The 12,639-nt window shown below is 40.9% G+C and overlaps 1 protein-coding gene across 1 annotated transcript in view; it reads left to right on the plus strand.

Moving 5' to 3' along the window:
• Positions 1–386: 386 nt before the first annotated feature.
• Positions 387–12,639, plus strand: part of LOC117534681 (receptor-type tyrosine-protein phosphatase mu-like) — a gene marked incomplete at its 5' end in the record, with an annotated part of 35,950 nt that continues 23,697 nt past the window's right edge. The window contains 6 exon segments of the mRNA XM_034198914.1: positions 387–422; positions 1,919–2,037; positions 2,986–3,060; positions 3,808–3,834; positions 5,501–5,512; positions 8,303–8,493. Of these exon segments, the coding sequence (XP_034054805.1) occupies positions 387–422; positions 1,919–2,037; positions 2,986–3,060; positions 3,808–3,834; positions 5,501–5,512; positions 8,303–8,493 (460 nt within the window).

Consider the following 12,639-nt stretch of genomic DNA (forward strand, 5'->3'; position numbering starts at 1 on the left):
TTTGAAAGCCTTTTTAATATTTATTTATATATCAGTGTTCTTTTCATTTTCCATTTTCAGGTCAGGGTTAAACTTTGCACTGTGTGAGTGTATGTGTAAGTGTGTGTGTACGTGTGTGTACGTGTGTGTGTACGTGTGTGTGTGTGTGTGTGTGTGTTTGTGAGCAATCGGACAAATGGATGTTTTTTTTATTCACAGACTCGGAATAGAAAGAGAGAACATAAATCGGGCTTTTAAAAACGGACAGAGTGTTTTTCTCTGTGTGTGTCCGTGTGTGTGTGTGTGTGTGTGCGCACGTGTGTGTGTGTGAGATGAAGGTAAATGGACAGATGAGAGGATGAAAAGACGTTGTTTGTGTTTTAAAGATGTTTTTTCTTCCTCTGCAGCGGTTATACAAGAAATAAACGGACAAAAGACAGGAAGTAAGAAACATAAATAAATATATAGACAGAAAACCATAGACGTATCAAAAGACATTATTGAATCCGTCTCAAGACTGTGTAAAAAAAGACGAGATGAATTGTTCTTCGTCTGAAACTAACAATTATATTTATTATCAATAAATCTGATTATATTTTGGATTAATTTCCTGCAGTACAAGTCTTTAAATGTCTTGTTTTCATTAGGAGATACTGTGTGTGTGTGTGTGTGTGTGTGTGTGTGTGTGTGTGTGTGTGTGTGTGTGTGTGTGTGTGTGTGTGTGTGTGTGTGTGTGTGTGTGTGTGTGTGTGTGTGTGTGTGTGTGTGTGTGTGTGTGTGTGTGTGTGAGAGAGAGATGTTATATGGCTTTTATATTTAATAAGCAGCACTAATTTTGAAATGTACGACTGTAATTAAAGTAAAACGCTCACAGTCCGCAGTTTAGTTTCAGCTCATTAAAGGAACTCCAGCAGTCATACCACCTTAACATCTTAATGTGTAATTTAATTAAACCTCCCTCGAACACCTTCATCTTTTTTAATGAGCGACGCCACCTTCAAATCCTCACTTACACACCTAACTCCGAAATGACTGACAATATCATATTAACCGTCAACAACAAACCACCTTAATTGAGACATACGGTCTTTATAACTCCAGTTATTCCACCTTAAGTGCCACGAAATATATACAACGTGCTAATACCACCTTAAAATAATGAATAGCTTTGTGTGTGTATATAGACATTTGTATTGATTGGGATAAACCCCTTGAGATGCACCATCTCGTTTTCAAGGGGGTCCCGACAATTGTGTGATTTAGAGAAATAAATAAACCCTCTTAAATCATGAACGTTCCACCTTAACTAAGTAATGGTTGTTATATCTCCTCATACCACCTTAACAGAGACCAATTCCACCTTAAACAGATTAAACCGGTACAACAAATGCCAATTATACCGACTTAAGAAATACAAAAACATATCATAGTCTTCTTATTCCACCTTAACTGCGAGGAAATACCACCAACAGCCCTATTATATTAGATTTACGGACAAAAAGTAACCCTCTAAAATTGTAATCTTTCCACGCTTATATTAAATATGCTCACATCACCTACCACCTTAACCGAGAAATACAGTATGTATTATAATGCAATCATACTACCTTAAGAGACACGTTTAATACTAAGAAGACTTTTCTGCTCATACCACCTTAACAGTCACTAATTCCACCTTAAACAGATTAAACAGGTAACAATAACCCATCCATACCACCTTAACAGACACATACATTTATGAAATACCACCTTAAAACCAAGGAGGTTGTAAACATCGCATACCAACTTACATTTTCACTATTTCTTTTTGTAATGCAGTTTAATTGAACGTGTCCTTTTATGATGCGTTCAGGGTCCACAGTTTAACCCTGGAAACATTTAATCTTAACGACTATTAGGTTATTAAAAAAAACGGTCTGTTTTGTTTTTGTCTCTGCAGAAAGCTGGCGAAGAAGAGGAAAGAAACTCTGAGCTCCAGACAGGAAATGACCCTGATGGTCAACAGCTCCCAATGCACAACTATGGTGGACACACACACACACACTCTGAACGGACGCAGTGAGTACACACACACACACACACACACACACACACACACACACACACACACACACACACACACACTCTGAACAGATGCAGTGAGTACACACACACACACACACACACACACACACACACACACACACACACACACAGGTCATGGTGTTTCATTTACAGAGATAACACATAGGGTGAGATCGAGAGAGTAGAGACAGGAAAGCTTCAAATAAAAGACAGAAAAACAAAGTTGATAAAAGGACAAAATAGGAGAAATAACAAATGTGAGATACAGCGATAATAAAGTAAAATAAATAAGACAATTAAAGCAGGAACTAACTTAACATAAAGACAATTAAATGGGCCTTATTCCGCTTATTTTCAGGTTGAATTCCACATTCGAAAACAAAAAAACTCAAAAAATCCTGAGAAATGTTGCAAGATTTTGCCATAAATTGAAAATCTGAATATATAAAAAGACAATGTTAATATTCACAGAGAGAAGTCTGCATTTTTGGGATATATTTAGAGAAATAGTCTTCCTCTTCCTCCTCTTCCTCCTCTTCCTCCTCCTGCTGTCCGTCACTCAGACCTCTCAGAGAATAATCTCACACACAGTGACTGCCGGTGATATGACCAATTTTTTATCATGGAGTGACGGATGCTGTCACCGGGGGGGGGGGGGGGTGAGGAGGAGGGGGCAGTCGACCTTCCCTCAGGCTGACCCCCCCTTTAAGACGCTCTGATTTATCCTGCATCAATATGCTCTTTATTCCATCTCTCTGCTCACAGGAATCAAAAGCATGAATTCCATTTGTCACAACTGGGATTTCTGACTTTCAGAGAGTCCTTGAACGCATCACGCATCGTGTGGGAAATAAATACATTTAAAATGTTTTTTACCAATTTTTCAGGAAATATTAAATATTCTTCTGCTATTTTTTACACATTTGTCATCTCTTTGTCCAGCTGTGTCCTCTCCGTCCTCCTTCACCCTGAAGACAAACACCATCAGCACCACCGTGCCCAACTCATACTACCCAGGTAACACACACACACACACACACACACACACACACACACACACACACACACACACCACACACACACACACACACATACACACATACATACATACACACACACACACACACACAACACACACACACACACACACACCAAACTGTCTGTAGGGAGCAGAAAAGCTGACTTTCCTTCTTCCTTTCTTTTTCCTTTTGTCCTGTCTCTCTCTCTTCACCTGTCTGTCTCTCTCTCTACCTCTCTCTCTCGTTACCTGTCTCTCTACCTGTCTCTCTCTCTCTTCACCTGTCTGTCTCTCTCTCTCGTTACCTGTCTCTCTACCTGTCTCTCTCTCTCTTCACCTGTCTCTCTACCTGTCTCTCTCTCTCTTCGTCTGTCTGTCTCTCTCTCGTTACCTGTCTCTCTACCTGTCTCTCTCTCTCTTTACCTGTCTCTCTACCTGTCTGTCTGTCTCTCTATCTGTCTGTCTCTCTCTCTCTTCACCTGTCTCTCTACCTGTCTCTCTCTCTCTTTACCTGTCTCTCTACCTGTCTGTCTGTCTCTCTATCTGTCTGTCTCTCTTTCTCTTCACCTGTCTGTCTCTCTCTCTCTTCACCTGTCTGTCTCTCTCTCTCTTCACCTGTCTGTCTCTCTCTCTCTTCACCTGTCTGTCTCTCTCTCTCTTCACCTGTCTGTCTCTCTCTCTCTTCACCTGTCTGTCTCTCTCTCTCTTCACCTGTCTGTCTCTCCGCTGCTTCGTCCTGACGGCAGATCCCTTCGTGCCGACGGCCATCCTGGGTGAGACACTTTTTCCTTTTCCTTTTCTCTTAACAGCCTGCTCAGGTAGACAGACAGGAAGTAGACAGACAGACAGGAAGTAGACAGACAGGTGAGGAGAGACAGACAGGTGAGAGGATGGAGAGAATGAGAAAGAGAGAGAGAGTGATATTTGGCTTCCATCCATCCCTGCTTGCTTTTATTTTATTTATTATTATTATATATTTTCCCCTTTTTAATTTATTAATGATTCGTTTTTTTTATTTAAAATTTGATATTAAATTAGTTTATCTATTTTCTTTATTATTAATTTTATTATGATTATTAAACTAATTTGTCCTTTTTTATGTTTTATTTTCTCTTTGGTTATTAACCTGTTTATTTCGGGGCTTGTTTGTTGTTTGATTTTGAAAAAACGACGGTGGGCTTCACTCCATCCCCGCTTCACAACATTCCTGCGTGTCGTGTTGACGTCACGTCTGTGTGTGACCTCCGACCTCTGACCTCTGCATGGACACAACACTGGACTGTGGGGGAGGACTAAACATTACAAAACAAATAAAAACCATCAATAGAAAATCAAGATAGCATGCTAAGCTAACTAGCCTCCGTGGTCCATTCAGTATATCTGTGACCGGCTGCATTTAGCATATTAAGTAGCTAGTTAGTAGGTCAGGTGTCCCTTAATAATGTACCTTGGAAATACTTTAAAAGAGTCTACCAATCCTCTTCTTAGTATATTTAATAAAATACCCGATTTAAAACCACAACAAAGCACGCTAAGGCCAATCTTTCTATATATATATCGTTTTTTGTCCGTTAAACAGCAGGATTTGTTGCGTTTTTTCTCGCTACGCACTTCGTTTCGTGTTAAAAAACTAAAATATGCAATCGTCTTTAACTTCCTAACAAACCAATACATCTCTGTCTCCATTTATAATCAGCATACAGACATGTTATACAAATATTGATGACCCATTGTTCCCAAAAACACCAATAATACTAAGAATGTACCGCTTGTCCGACTGCCCATTTGTGCGACTACATTATTAGAAATGTCACAAAGGGGTTTTACAACCTTTCGACCAGACTTTTCACAATTTCTTTGGAAATATTTAGTCGTAAACATCCTCATGATAACCTCTAGTGTCTCTATAACGTTATTTTTTAAAGTTTCCACATGATTGAGGAACATTATCAACGGGTTTCCGGAACATTTTTCAGTCTTTCAATATGTTTATTTTTGAGGAAAATGGGCAGTCGGAAAAATGGGTAATTGGAAAAATGGGCAGTCAGACGAATGGGCAGTCGGATTATTTTGGAGGATGCAGTCGTATTCGCAGTCTCCTTCCAATTTAGGCTAAACTCGGAAGCTAACGTTACCCTAAATGTGCAGCTAGGCTAGTTTAACGTACAAGTCGAAGGCGGGGAAAATCAAACTGTCGCAAAACTTCCTGTTTCTCCTCTCTCCTCAGGCGAGCTAAGGGATGCTAGCCGAGGCTACGAGTCCTACAGGCTAGGGTACAGTTAGCCAGGTTAGCTTAGCCACCAGCTGTTCAAATAGAGCAGTGCTAGGAGCTACTTCCTGTTTGATTCATGCTAGCTGTGTGTAGCCCAGGCTAAAGCTAAAGTTGTTGCTTAAACCCTGTCTCCTCTCTCTTCTTCTTCTATCTTTCTCTGTGTAAAGTGCCCATTAATGGTAAGTTGCTAAATTTGGGGCTAAGGGGGGGCTCATGTTGGGGGGGTCACCACTGCGCATGAATCCCCGCTGTGATGTCATCAGTTAGCCTCATTCACACCCAATCACCTCCCACCATTTCACCTCCGACCAATCAGGTGTCAGCCCCGCCCACCTCCCTCTCTTTCTGATTGTTTTTTTTCGTTGTTGTGGTCGTTCTCCGCCGTCCAATCACAATCCGCTGCCTCCACCTCCATCTCCATCACATCTCCTCCATGATTGGTTGGGCTGTTTGGGATAGAGAGCTTCTGATTGGTCAGTCAGCCCCAGGCTAGCCAATAAGAGCAGAGAGAGACAGAGTAGAGGAAGTGATGTTAAAAATGTTGGTCAGAGTCCTGGTCGTGTTTCGGTCGGTTTTCAGAGGTTTGTTTTGTTCCCGGACTCTGAACTCTGCTCTTTCCACACTGCAGCAACAAGACCCTGGACCACAACAAGACCAGTACCTGGCTGTATGGGTCCAGTACAGATCCACGGACCAGTACTAACACTAGAACTGCAATTATAGAAAAACAATCGCCATATATCTCAATAACCGTTAAAGCCATTTTCCGTCTGTTATCTGGAGATTTTCTGTTTCTCACTCGTTCAGATTAAAGTGAATATATTTGGACTTTTAAATTCCGTCGACTTTGAGACAAAAGCTCCTTTTTGTTTTATTGATTTCTGTTCTTTAGTTTCTGCAGCAGTGTGAAAAGAAAGCAGAGCCAATCACCATCCTCCCTCCCGTCATGTGATTGGACGTCACGTGTCACATGTCTGTGTTGTGGGCCAAATCATCTTTATACTATAATTTAAATTACAAATTCTTGTTGATTTCTACTTATTGTTATTTTTTATTTATCATTATTATTTCTATATATTTCCCTTTTTAAAGAATGGACTTTGTTTTAATTTTTAAAATAAAATATGAAATTATTGTTTTCTATTTTAAATTTTATTTTGATTATTATTGTTATTTATATATATTTTCCCCATTTTAGTTATTACTTTCTCTCTTTCTCTCTTATTGGTTATTAACCTGTTTATTTTATTTCTTTCGGGGCTTGTTGTCCAACCTGAGAGTGAGTCTGCCATCCGCCACTTCTCATCCGTGCATACTGTTACTGTGTTATGGACCAAATCATGTTTATAATATAATGTTTATCACAAGAATAAAATAGTTTATCTTGATTTTTATTTATTTATCATTATTATTATTGTTTAATATTTTCCATGCCATCCGTCACGCGTCATCCCTGCATATATTTTCTCTGTCCCTGTTACCTGTGCACAGTGTTATGACCTCCCTCTTCTTATCTAACTTACCTGGCCCTTAGCGTGGCTCTTACATTTCCACATGACTTGGGACTCGTAGGATCTCACTAAGATCTTGTCTTGGGACTTGACTTAAATCTTAACCTACGATTTGATGGTTTTAGATTGGCACTTAACCTGGGACTAGTTATACCTGATTCTGGTCTTATTGGTCAAAACCTACCCCTTAGCGTGGCTCTTACATTTCCACATGACTTGGGACTCGTAGCGTCTTGAATTGGGACTTGTTAATCCTGATTTTTGACCTTAACGTGGCTCTTAAATGTGCACATGACTTGGGACTTGTAGGTCCTCAAACAGTCTTGACTCAAATCCTAACCAAGGACTTGTTAGTCTTGGTTTTGCACTTTGATCCTTACCTGGGACTTGACTTTGGTCTTGACTTAAATCTTAACCTACGATTTGATGGTCTTAGATTAGCACTTAAAGGTGGGGTAAGTTTCAGAAACCGGCTCGAGATACACTTTTTGTTATATTCCATGGAATGCTCTGAACATCCGATAGCAATGAACATCTGAAGAGCTTTGACAACAAATCCATAAAAAAATGTCATCTGTGGAAGCCGTGGCGCTGTAGAAAGTACAACCGGCTAAACGGATTGGATTGCCTTCCATCTCGTGCACGCACAAATGTATCTCGTGCCCTCATTGGGCGTGCCGTCATTGGGCGTGCCGTCATTGGGCGTGCCCTCAATGGGCGTGCCGTCATTGGGCGTGCCCTCATTGGGCGTGCCCTCAATGGGCGTGCCGTCATTGGGCGTGCCCTCATTGGGCGTGCCCTCAATGGGCGTGCCGTCATTGGGCGTGCCCTCATTGGGCGTGCCCTCATTGGGCGTGCCGTCATTGGGCGTGCCCTCATTGGGCGTGCCCTCAATGGGCGTGCCGTCATTGGGCGTGCCCTCATTGGGCGTGCCGTCATTGGGCGTGCCCTCATTGGGCGTGCCGTCATTGGGCGTGCCCTCATTGGGCGTGCCGTCATTGGGCGTGCCCTCATTGGGCGTGCCGTCATTGGGCGTGCCGTCATTGGGCGTGCATTGCAGCAGTACTTCAATGACTCGCCAGCAGCAGGCGGCCACTTTCCCCAGTCTGCTGATGTCATGTTCATGTGTGTTGGAGGAGGTGCTCTGTGAGGAAGTCTGAAGGAAGGGGCGGATTCTTTTCGGCTGTGTACTTTCAAATGTTAGTGCACTCGAGCCGGTTTCTGAAACTTACCTACCCCACCTTTAACCGAGGACTTGTTAGTCTTGATTTTGCACTTTGATCCTTACCTGGGACTTGACTAGAGACTTGACCTGGGACTAGTTATACCTGATTCTGGTCTTATTGGTCAAAACCTGCCCCTTAGCGTGGGTCTTAAATGTATACATGACTGTAGGATCTCACTAAGATCCTGTCTTGGGACTTGACTTTGGTCCTTGTTATGTTCTCTTGTCTGCAGACGACAGCCACACGATGACCAGTGAGACCAGCAGCCTGGTTCAGTCGCACTATAAGCAGCGAGAGTCAGAGAGAGAGGCGTTGCCCTATCAGACGGGACAGCTGCACCCCGCCATCAGGGTGGCTGACCTCCTGCAGCACATCACTCAGATGAAGTGTGCCGAGGGGTACGGCTTTAAAGAGGAGTACGAGGTGAGCACACACACACACACGCACACACACACACACACACACACATGCACACACACACACACACACACACACACACACACACACACACGAAATATCTGCCGAAAAGTCTATACAAAATAATAATACAATTCAACCACAACCAGCGACATCAGATATATTAAGATTAGCCAATGAGAGCGCAGGATACAACTTTGTCAACGAACAATAATTATTATAAATACACACAAAACACAATTTTTTTGTTTTGTAAATGTCAGAAAACAGAAACTGGTGCATCACTTGTGAATTATCAGTTAATCAATGAATCGTTACAGCATGAAGCAGCAGGAGAAGACACACACTGATAATGTTCAATAACAGCAGCAGCAGCGTGTGTGTGTGTGTGTGTGCTCCACATGTTTAACCATTTTCATCAGTAGAAACTTACTAATGGATGTTACTTACCTACACACACACAGACACACACACACACTCACGGACATACATTATAGATCTTCCCTCCAGCTAATGGGCCAAAACAGGGAATGCTGTGTGTGTGTGTGTGTGTGTGTGTGTGTGTGTGTGTGTGTGTGTGTGTGTGTGTGTGTGTGTGTGTGTGTGTGTGTGTGTGTGTGTGTGTGTGTGTGTGTGTGTGTGTGTGTGCTCAGGTCTGCTTGTGGGCTGCCCTCAGGGCTAATCCATTATATATACTGAGTATACACACACACACACACACACACACACACACACACACAGTATTTTCTCCCTCCATTTGCAGAAAGTTAGCGGTGAGGAGTTCTTCTGTCTGTCTGTCTGTATATATATATATATATATATACAGACATATATATATATATACAGACATATATGTATCGTAAATACAATTGGTCCTACGATAGACCGTACGGTACAACTAAACAATTAGGAACACTTATTATCACTGTCTCTTTGAACAACATTTATATTAAATTAGAGAGTTTTTTTTAACGTAAACCTCTAGCTTTCATTAGCATGAATGGAGTGGACGTTCATTAGCATTAGCATTAGCATGAATGGAGTGGACGTTCATTAGCATTAGCATTAGCATGAATGGAGTGGACGTTCATTAGCATTAGCATGAATGGAATGGACGTTCATTAGCATTAGCATGAATGGAGTGGACGTTCATTAGCATTAGCATTAGCTTGAATGGAGTGGACGTTCATTAGCATTAGCATTAGCTTGAATGGAGTGGACGTTCATTATCATTAGGATGAATGGAGTGGACGTTCATTAGCATTAGCATTAGCTTGAATGGAGTGGACGTTCATTAGCATTAGCATTAGCTTGAATGGAGTGGACGTTCATTATCATTAGCATGAATGGAGTGGACGTTCATTAGCATTAGCATTAGCTTGAATGGAGTGGACGTTCATTAGCATTAGCATTAGCTTGAATGGAGTGGACGTTCATTATCATTAGCATGAATGGAGTGGACCTGCATTAGCATTAGCATGAATGGAGTGGACGTTCATTAGCATTAGCATTAGCTTGAATGGAGTGGACGACGTTCATTAGCATTAGCATGAATGGAGTGGACGTTCATTAGCATTAGCATTAGCATGAATGGAGTGGACGTTCATTAGCATTAGCATTAGCTTGAATGGAGTGGACGTTCATTAGCATTAGCATTAGCTTGAATGGAGTGGACGTTCATTAGCATTAGCATGAATGGAGTGGACGTGCATTAGCATTAGCATGAATGGAGTGGACGTGCATTAGCATGAATGGAGTGGACGTAAACAACAGCCTCTTTAACCACATGGCATTGTTTATTGCCACAAAACACATATATAACTTGGATGCTAATTGGTCTTGTTCCGTAGATCTTGATTGGTAAATCACATTATCATCAAATGCTAACGTGTAGACGTACTTTATAAACAACTATATATATATATATATAAAATCATATCTATTTCAATATATTATGGATAGACTGAATCAATAGCAGCACTGCATTTTGTCTCCGTTATCATGCCATTGCCAGTTTTAAAAGTAAAACGTTAGCTAGCATTCAACCCAGTCTCACGGCATTTCGTGTTATAATCACGACGATATTGATTCGTGTTCACCAACACGATTTCCCCCTTTTTTTCGTGTCACACAGAACGATTTTAAAAGCAATGTATTTCTGTTGGTAGTGTGTTTCGTGCCTGCACCTCGTCTTTTGGTCCGGTCGGGTCTTGGAGGACCGGAAGCTGTGTGGTTCATAAAAACATGTTCTTACTCCATATCTTACCCGAAGCCTATCCCTTTTATTTTAAATCATATAATGTCGGACTTTTCTTGCCGTCCGCGAGGAAATCAAATGGCTCAGAGCCTCAAAATACTGACATCTGTATTTATTAAATCTTTTTTTTCTTCTAATCTGTTATTATTTGGTGCAGGCACGAAACATACCACTAATAGAAATACATTGCTTCTAAAATCGTTCTGTGTGACACGAAGAAAATACGTAATCGTGTTGGTGAACACGAATCAATAGATAACATTCGTGACTATAACACGAAATGCCGTGAGACTGGGTTTTAGCATTAGCATGAATAAAGAGGACCCTTTATCTTGTTAGAGTTATAAAACACGAGGCGGATCAGAAATAGAGCCTGTTGAGAATATCTGAATGTTTGTGCTGGTTCGTGTAATCTAACTACACTTATTTGTCTTTATTATATTACATGAATGTTTAATAACCTTTGTGGAGGAATGAGCGGCTCATCCTTCAAAGTCATTCATTATTAAAGCGCAGCACTTATTAATATCTATAGGAGAGGATTAGAGCCACATGAATATTAATGCCGTGCTATGATTTTATTAGCGGGGTTTCTTTAAGTAATTTGTGGAAATAAGTCTAAATTCTTTGTCTTCTAACTGTATTTAAAGTCTTTGTGCCTGATTGCTGGTGTTAGCGTAGATGTTTAACGAGCATTATCTCCCTCCATGCTTCCTTTACTAATTAATCTGATTGGACAGCTTAACGAGGTAAGACGCCTTCTTGGTTTTTCAATCCTGTTTCTTTGTTAACGAGATTAGCTAACGCCCAACACAAACATTAGCACTGTAGCTGTTAGCGTAGCATCAGTTTGTATTAGCATTACGTAGGAGTCTTTAAGGGGAACATACCTGGTGACTTTTGACAAACCTAGAAAACTTCCTGCTCCTCTGAAGATGTATTATATTTAAAGAAGCAGGAAGTGATTTTTAGATATAGTGTAGCATTAATGCTAATACGAGAGGCTCACCTGCACTCCTTAAAAACTCCAGATCTCTTCCGGGTTAGCGTGCGTCAAACAAACAAACTGATAATTGTTGCAGGACGCAACACTGCCGGGAAATTCTGAATTTTTTCCAAAGGAGTCTGGAGGGTCACTGTGTTTCTGTTTTCACTTCCTGTCGCTAATAGAGCTAGCATTAGATAGCATGTGTGTTTCACCAGAAGTTGCTTGTCTGATGGATGAATAGAGTTTGTGTTGAATTAACTTTTTTGTATGAAACTTTATTGATCCAAACGCAGAGAGACTGAGGAATGGATGTTTATGTTTGTTATGGTAACGTACAGACAAAAGTAAATAGATAAGAAACAACATACTCAAGTCATTGTCCAATAATCAATCCCTATTGTCTTTTGGGGTAACACCATACAACTACCCAAATAAGAGAACAACAATAGCCCAAACTAACCCTCCGTAAATTGTTATTTAATCTGTTTGATTTCCACTTTTCCTCACTGAGTTAGCTAAAGCTTCAGATATGATGTTAAAACATTAATAGATCTCTCTTAAAATATGAATAAAAAGACCCAAAAACAATAATCTAAGACATAAACCACTGCAGAAGGTAAACCGAAATAAAGTAGACTTCCAATGATGTGTTCAGGTGCTCCTCAGGAGTTCATGAGCGAATGAAGACAGTGTGTTTGAGGTTAGAAGACATGACCTTCACAACAACTGATGGAGGTTGTTGGTGGTTTCAAGGAACGGCTAGCACACACACACACACACACACACACACACACACACACACACACACACACACACACACGCACACACACACACACAGTCGAGTCATTTGTCCATTTCTTCCTTTAAGTCCTTTAGGAAAAAATATGTCCTTTTGTCCATTGCTGTC

This window comes from Gymnodraco acuticeps, unplaced genomic scaffold, assembly GCF_902827175.1.
Source record: "Gymnodraco acuticeps unplaced genomic scaffold, fGymAcu1.1, whole genome shotgun sequence".
Classification (NCBI taxonomy): domain Eukaryota; kingdom Metazoa; phylum Chordata; class Actinopteri; order Perciformes; family Bathydraconidae; genus Gymnodraco; species Gymnodraco acuticeps.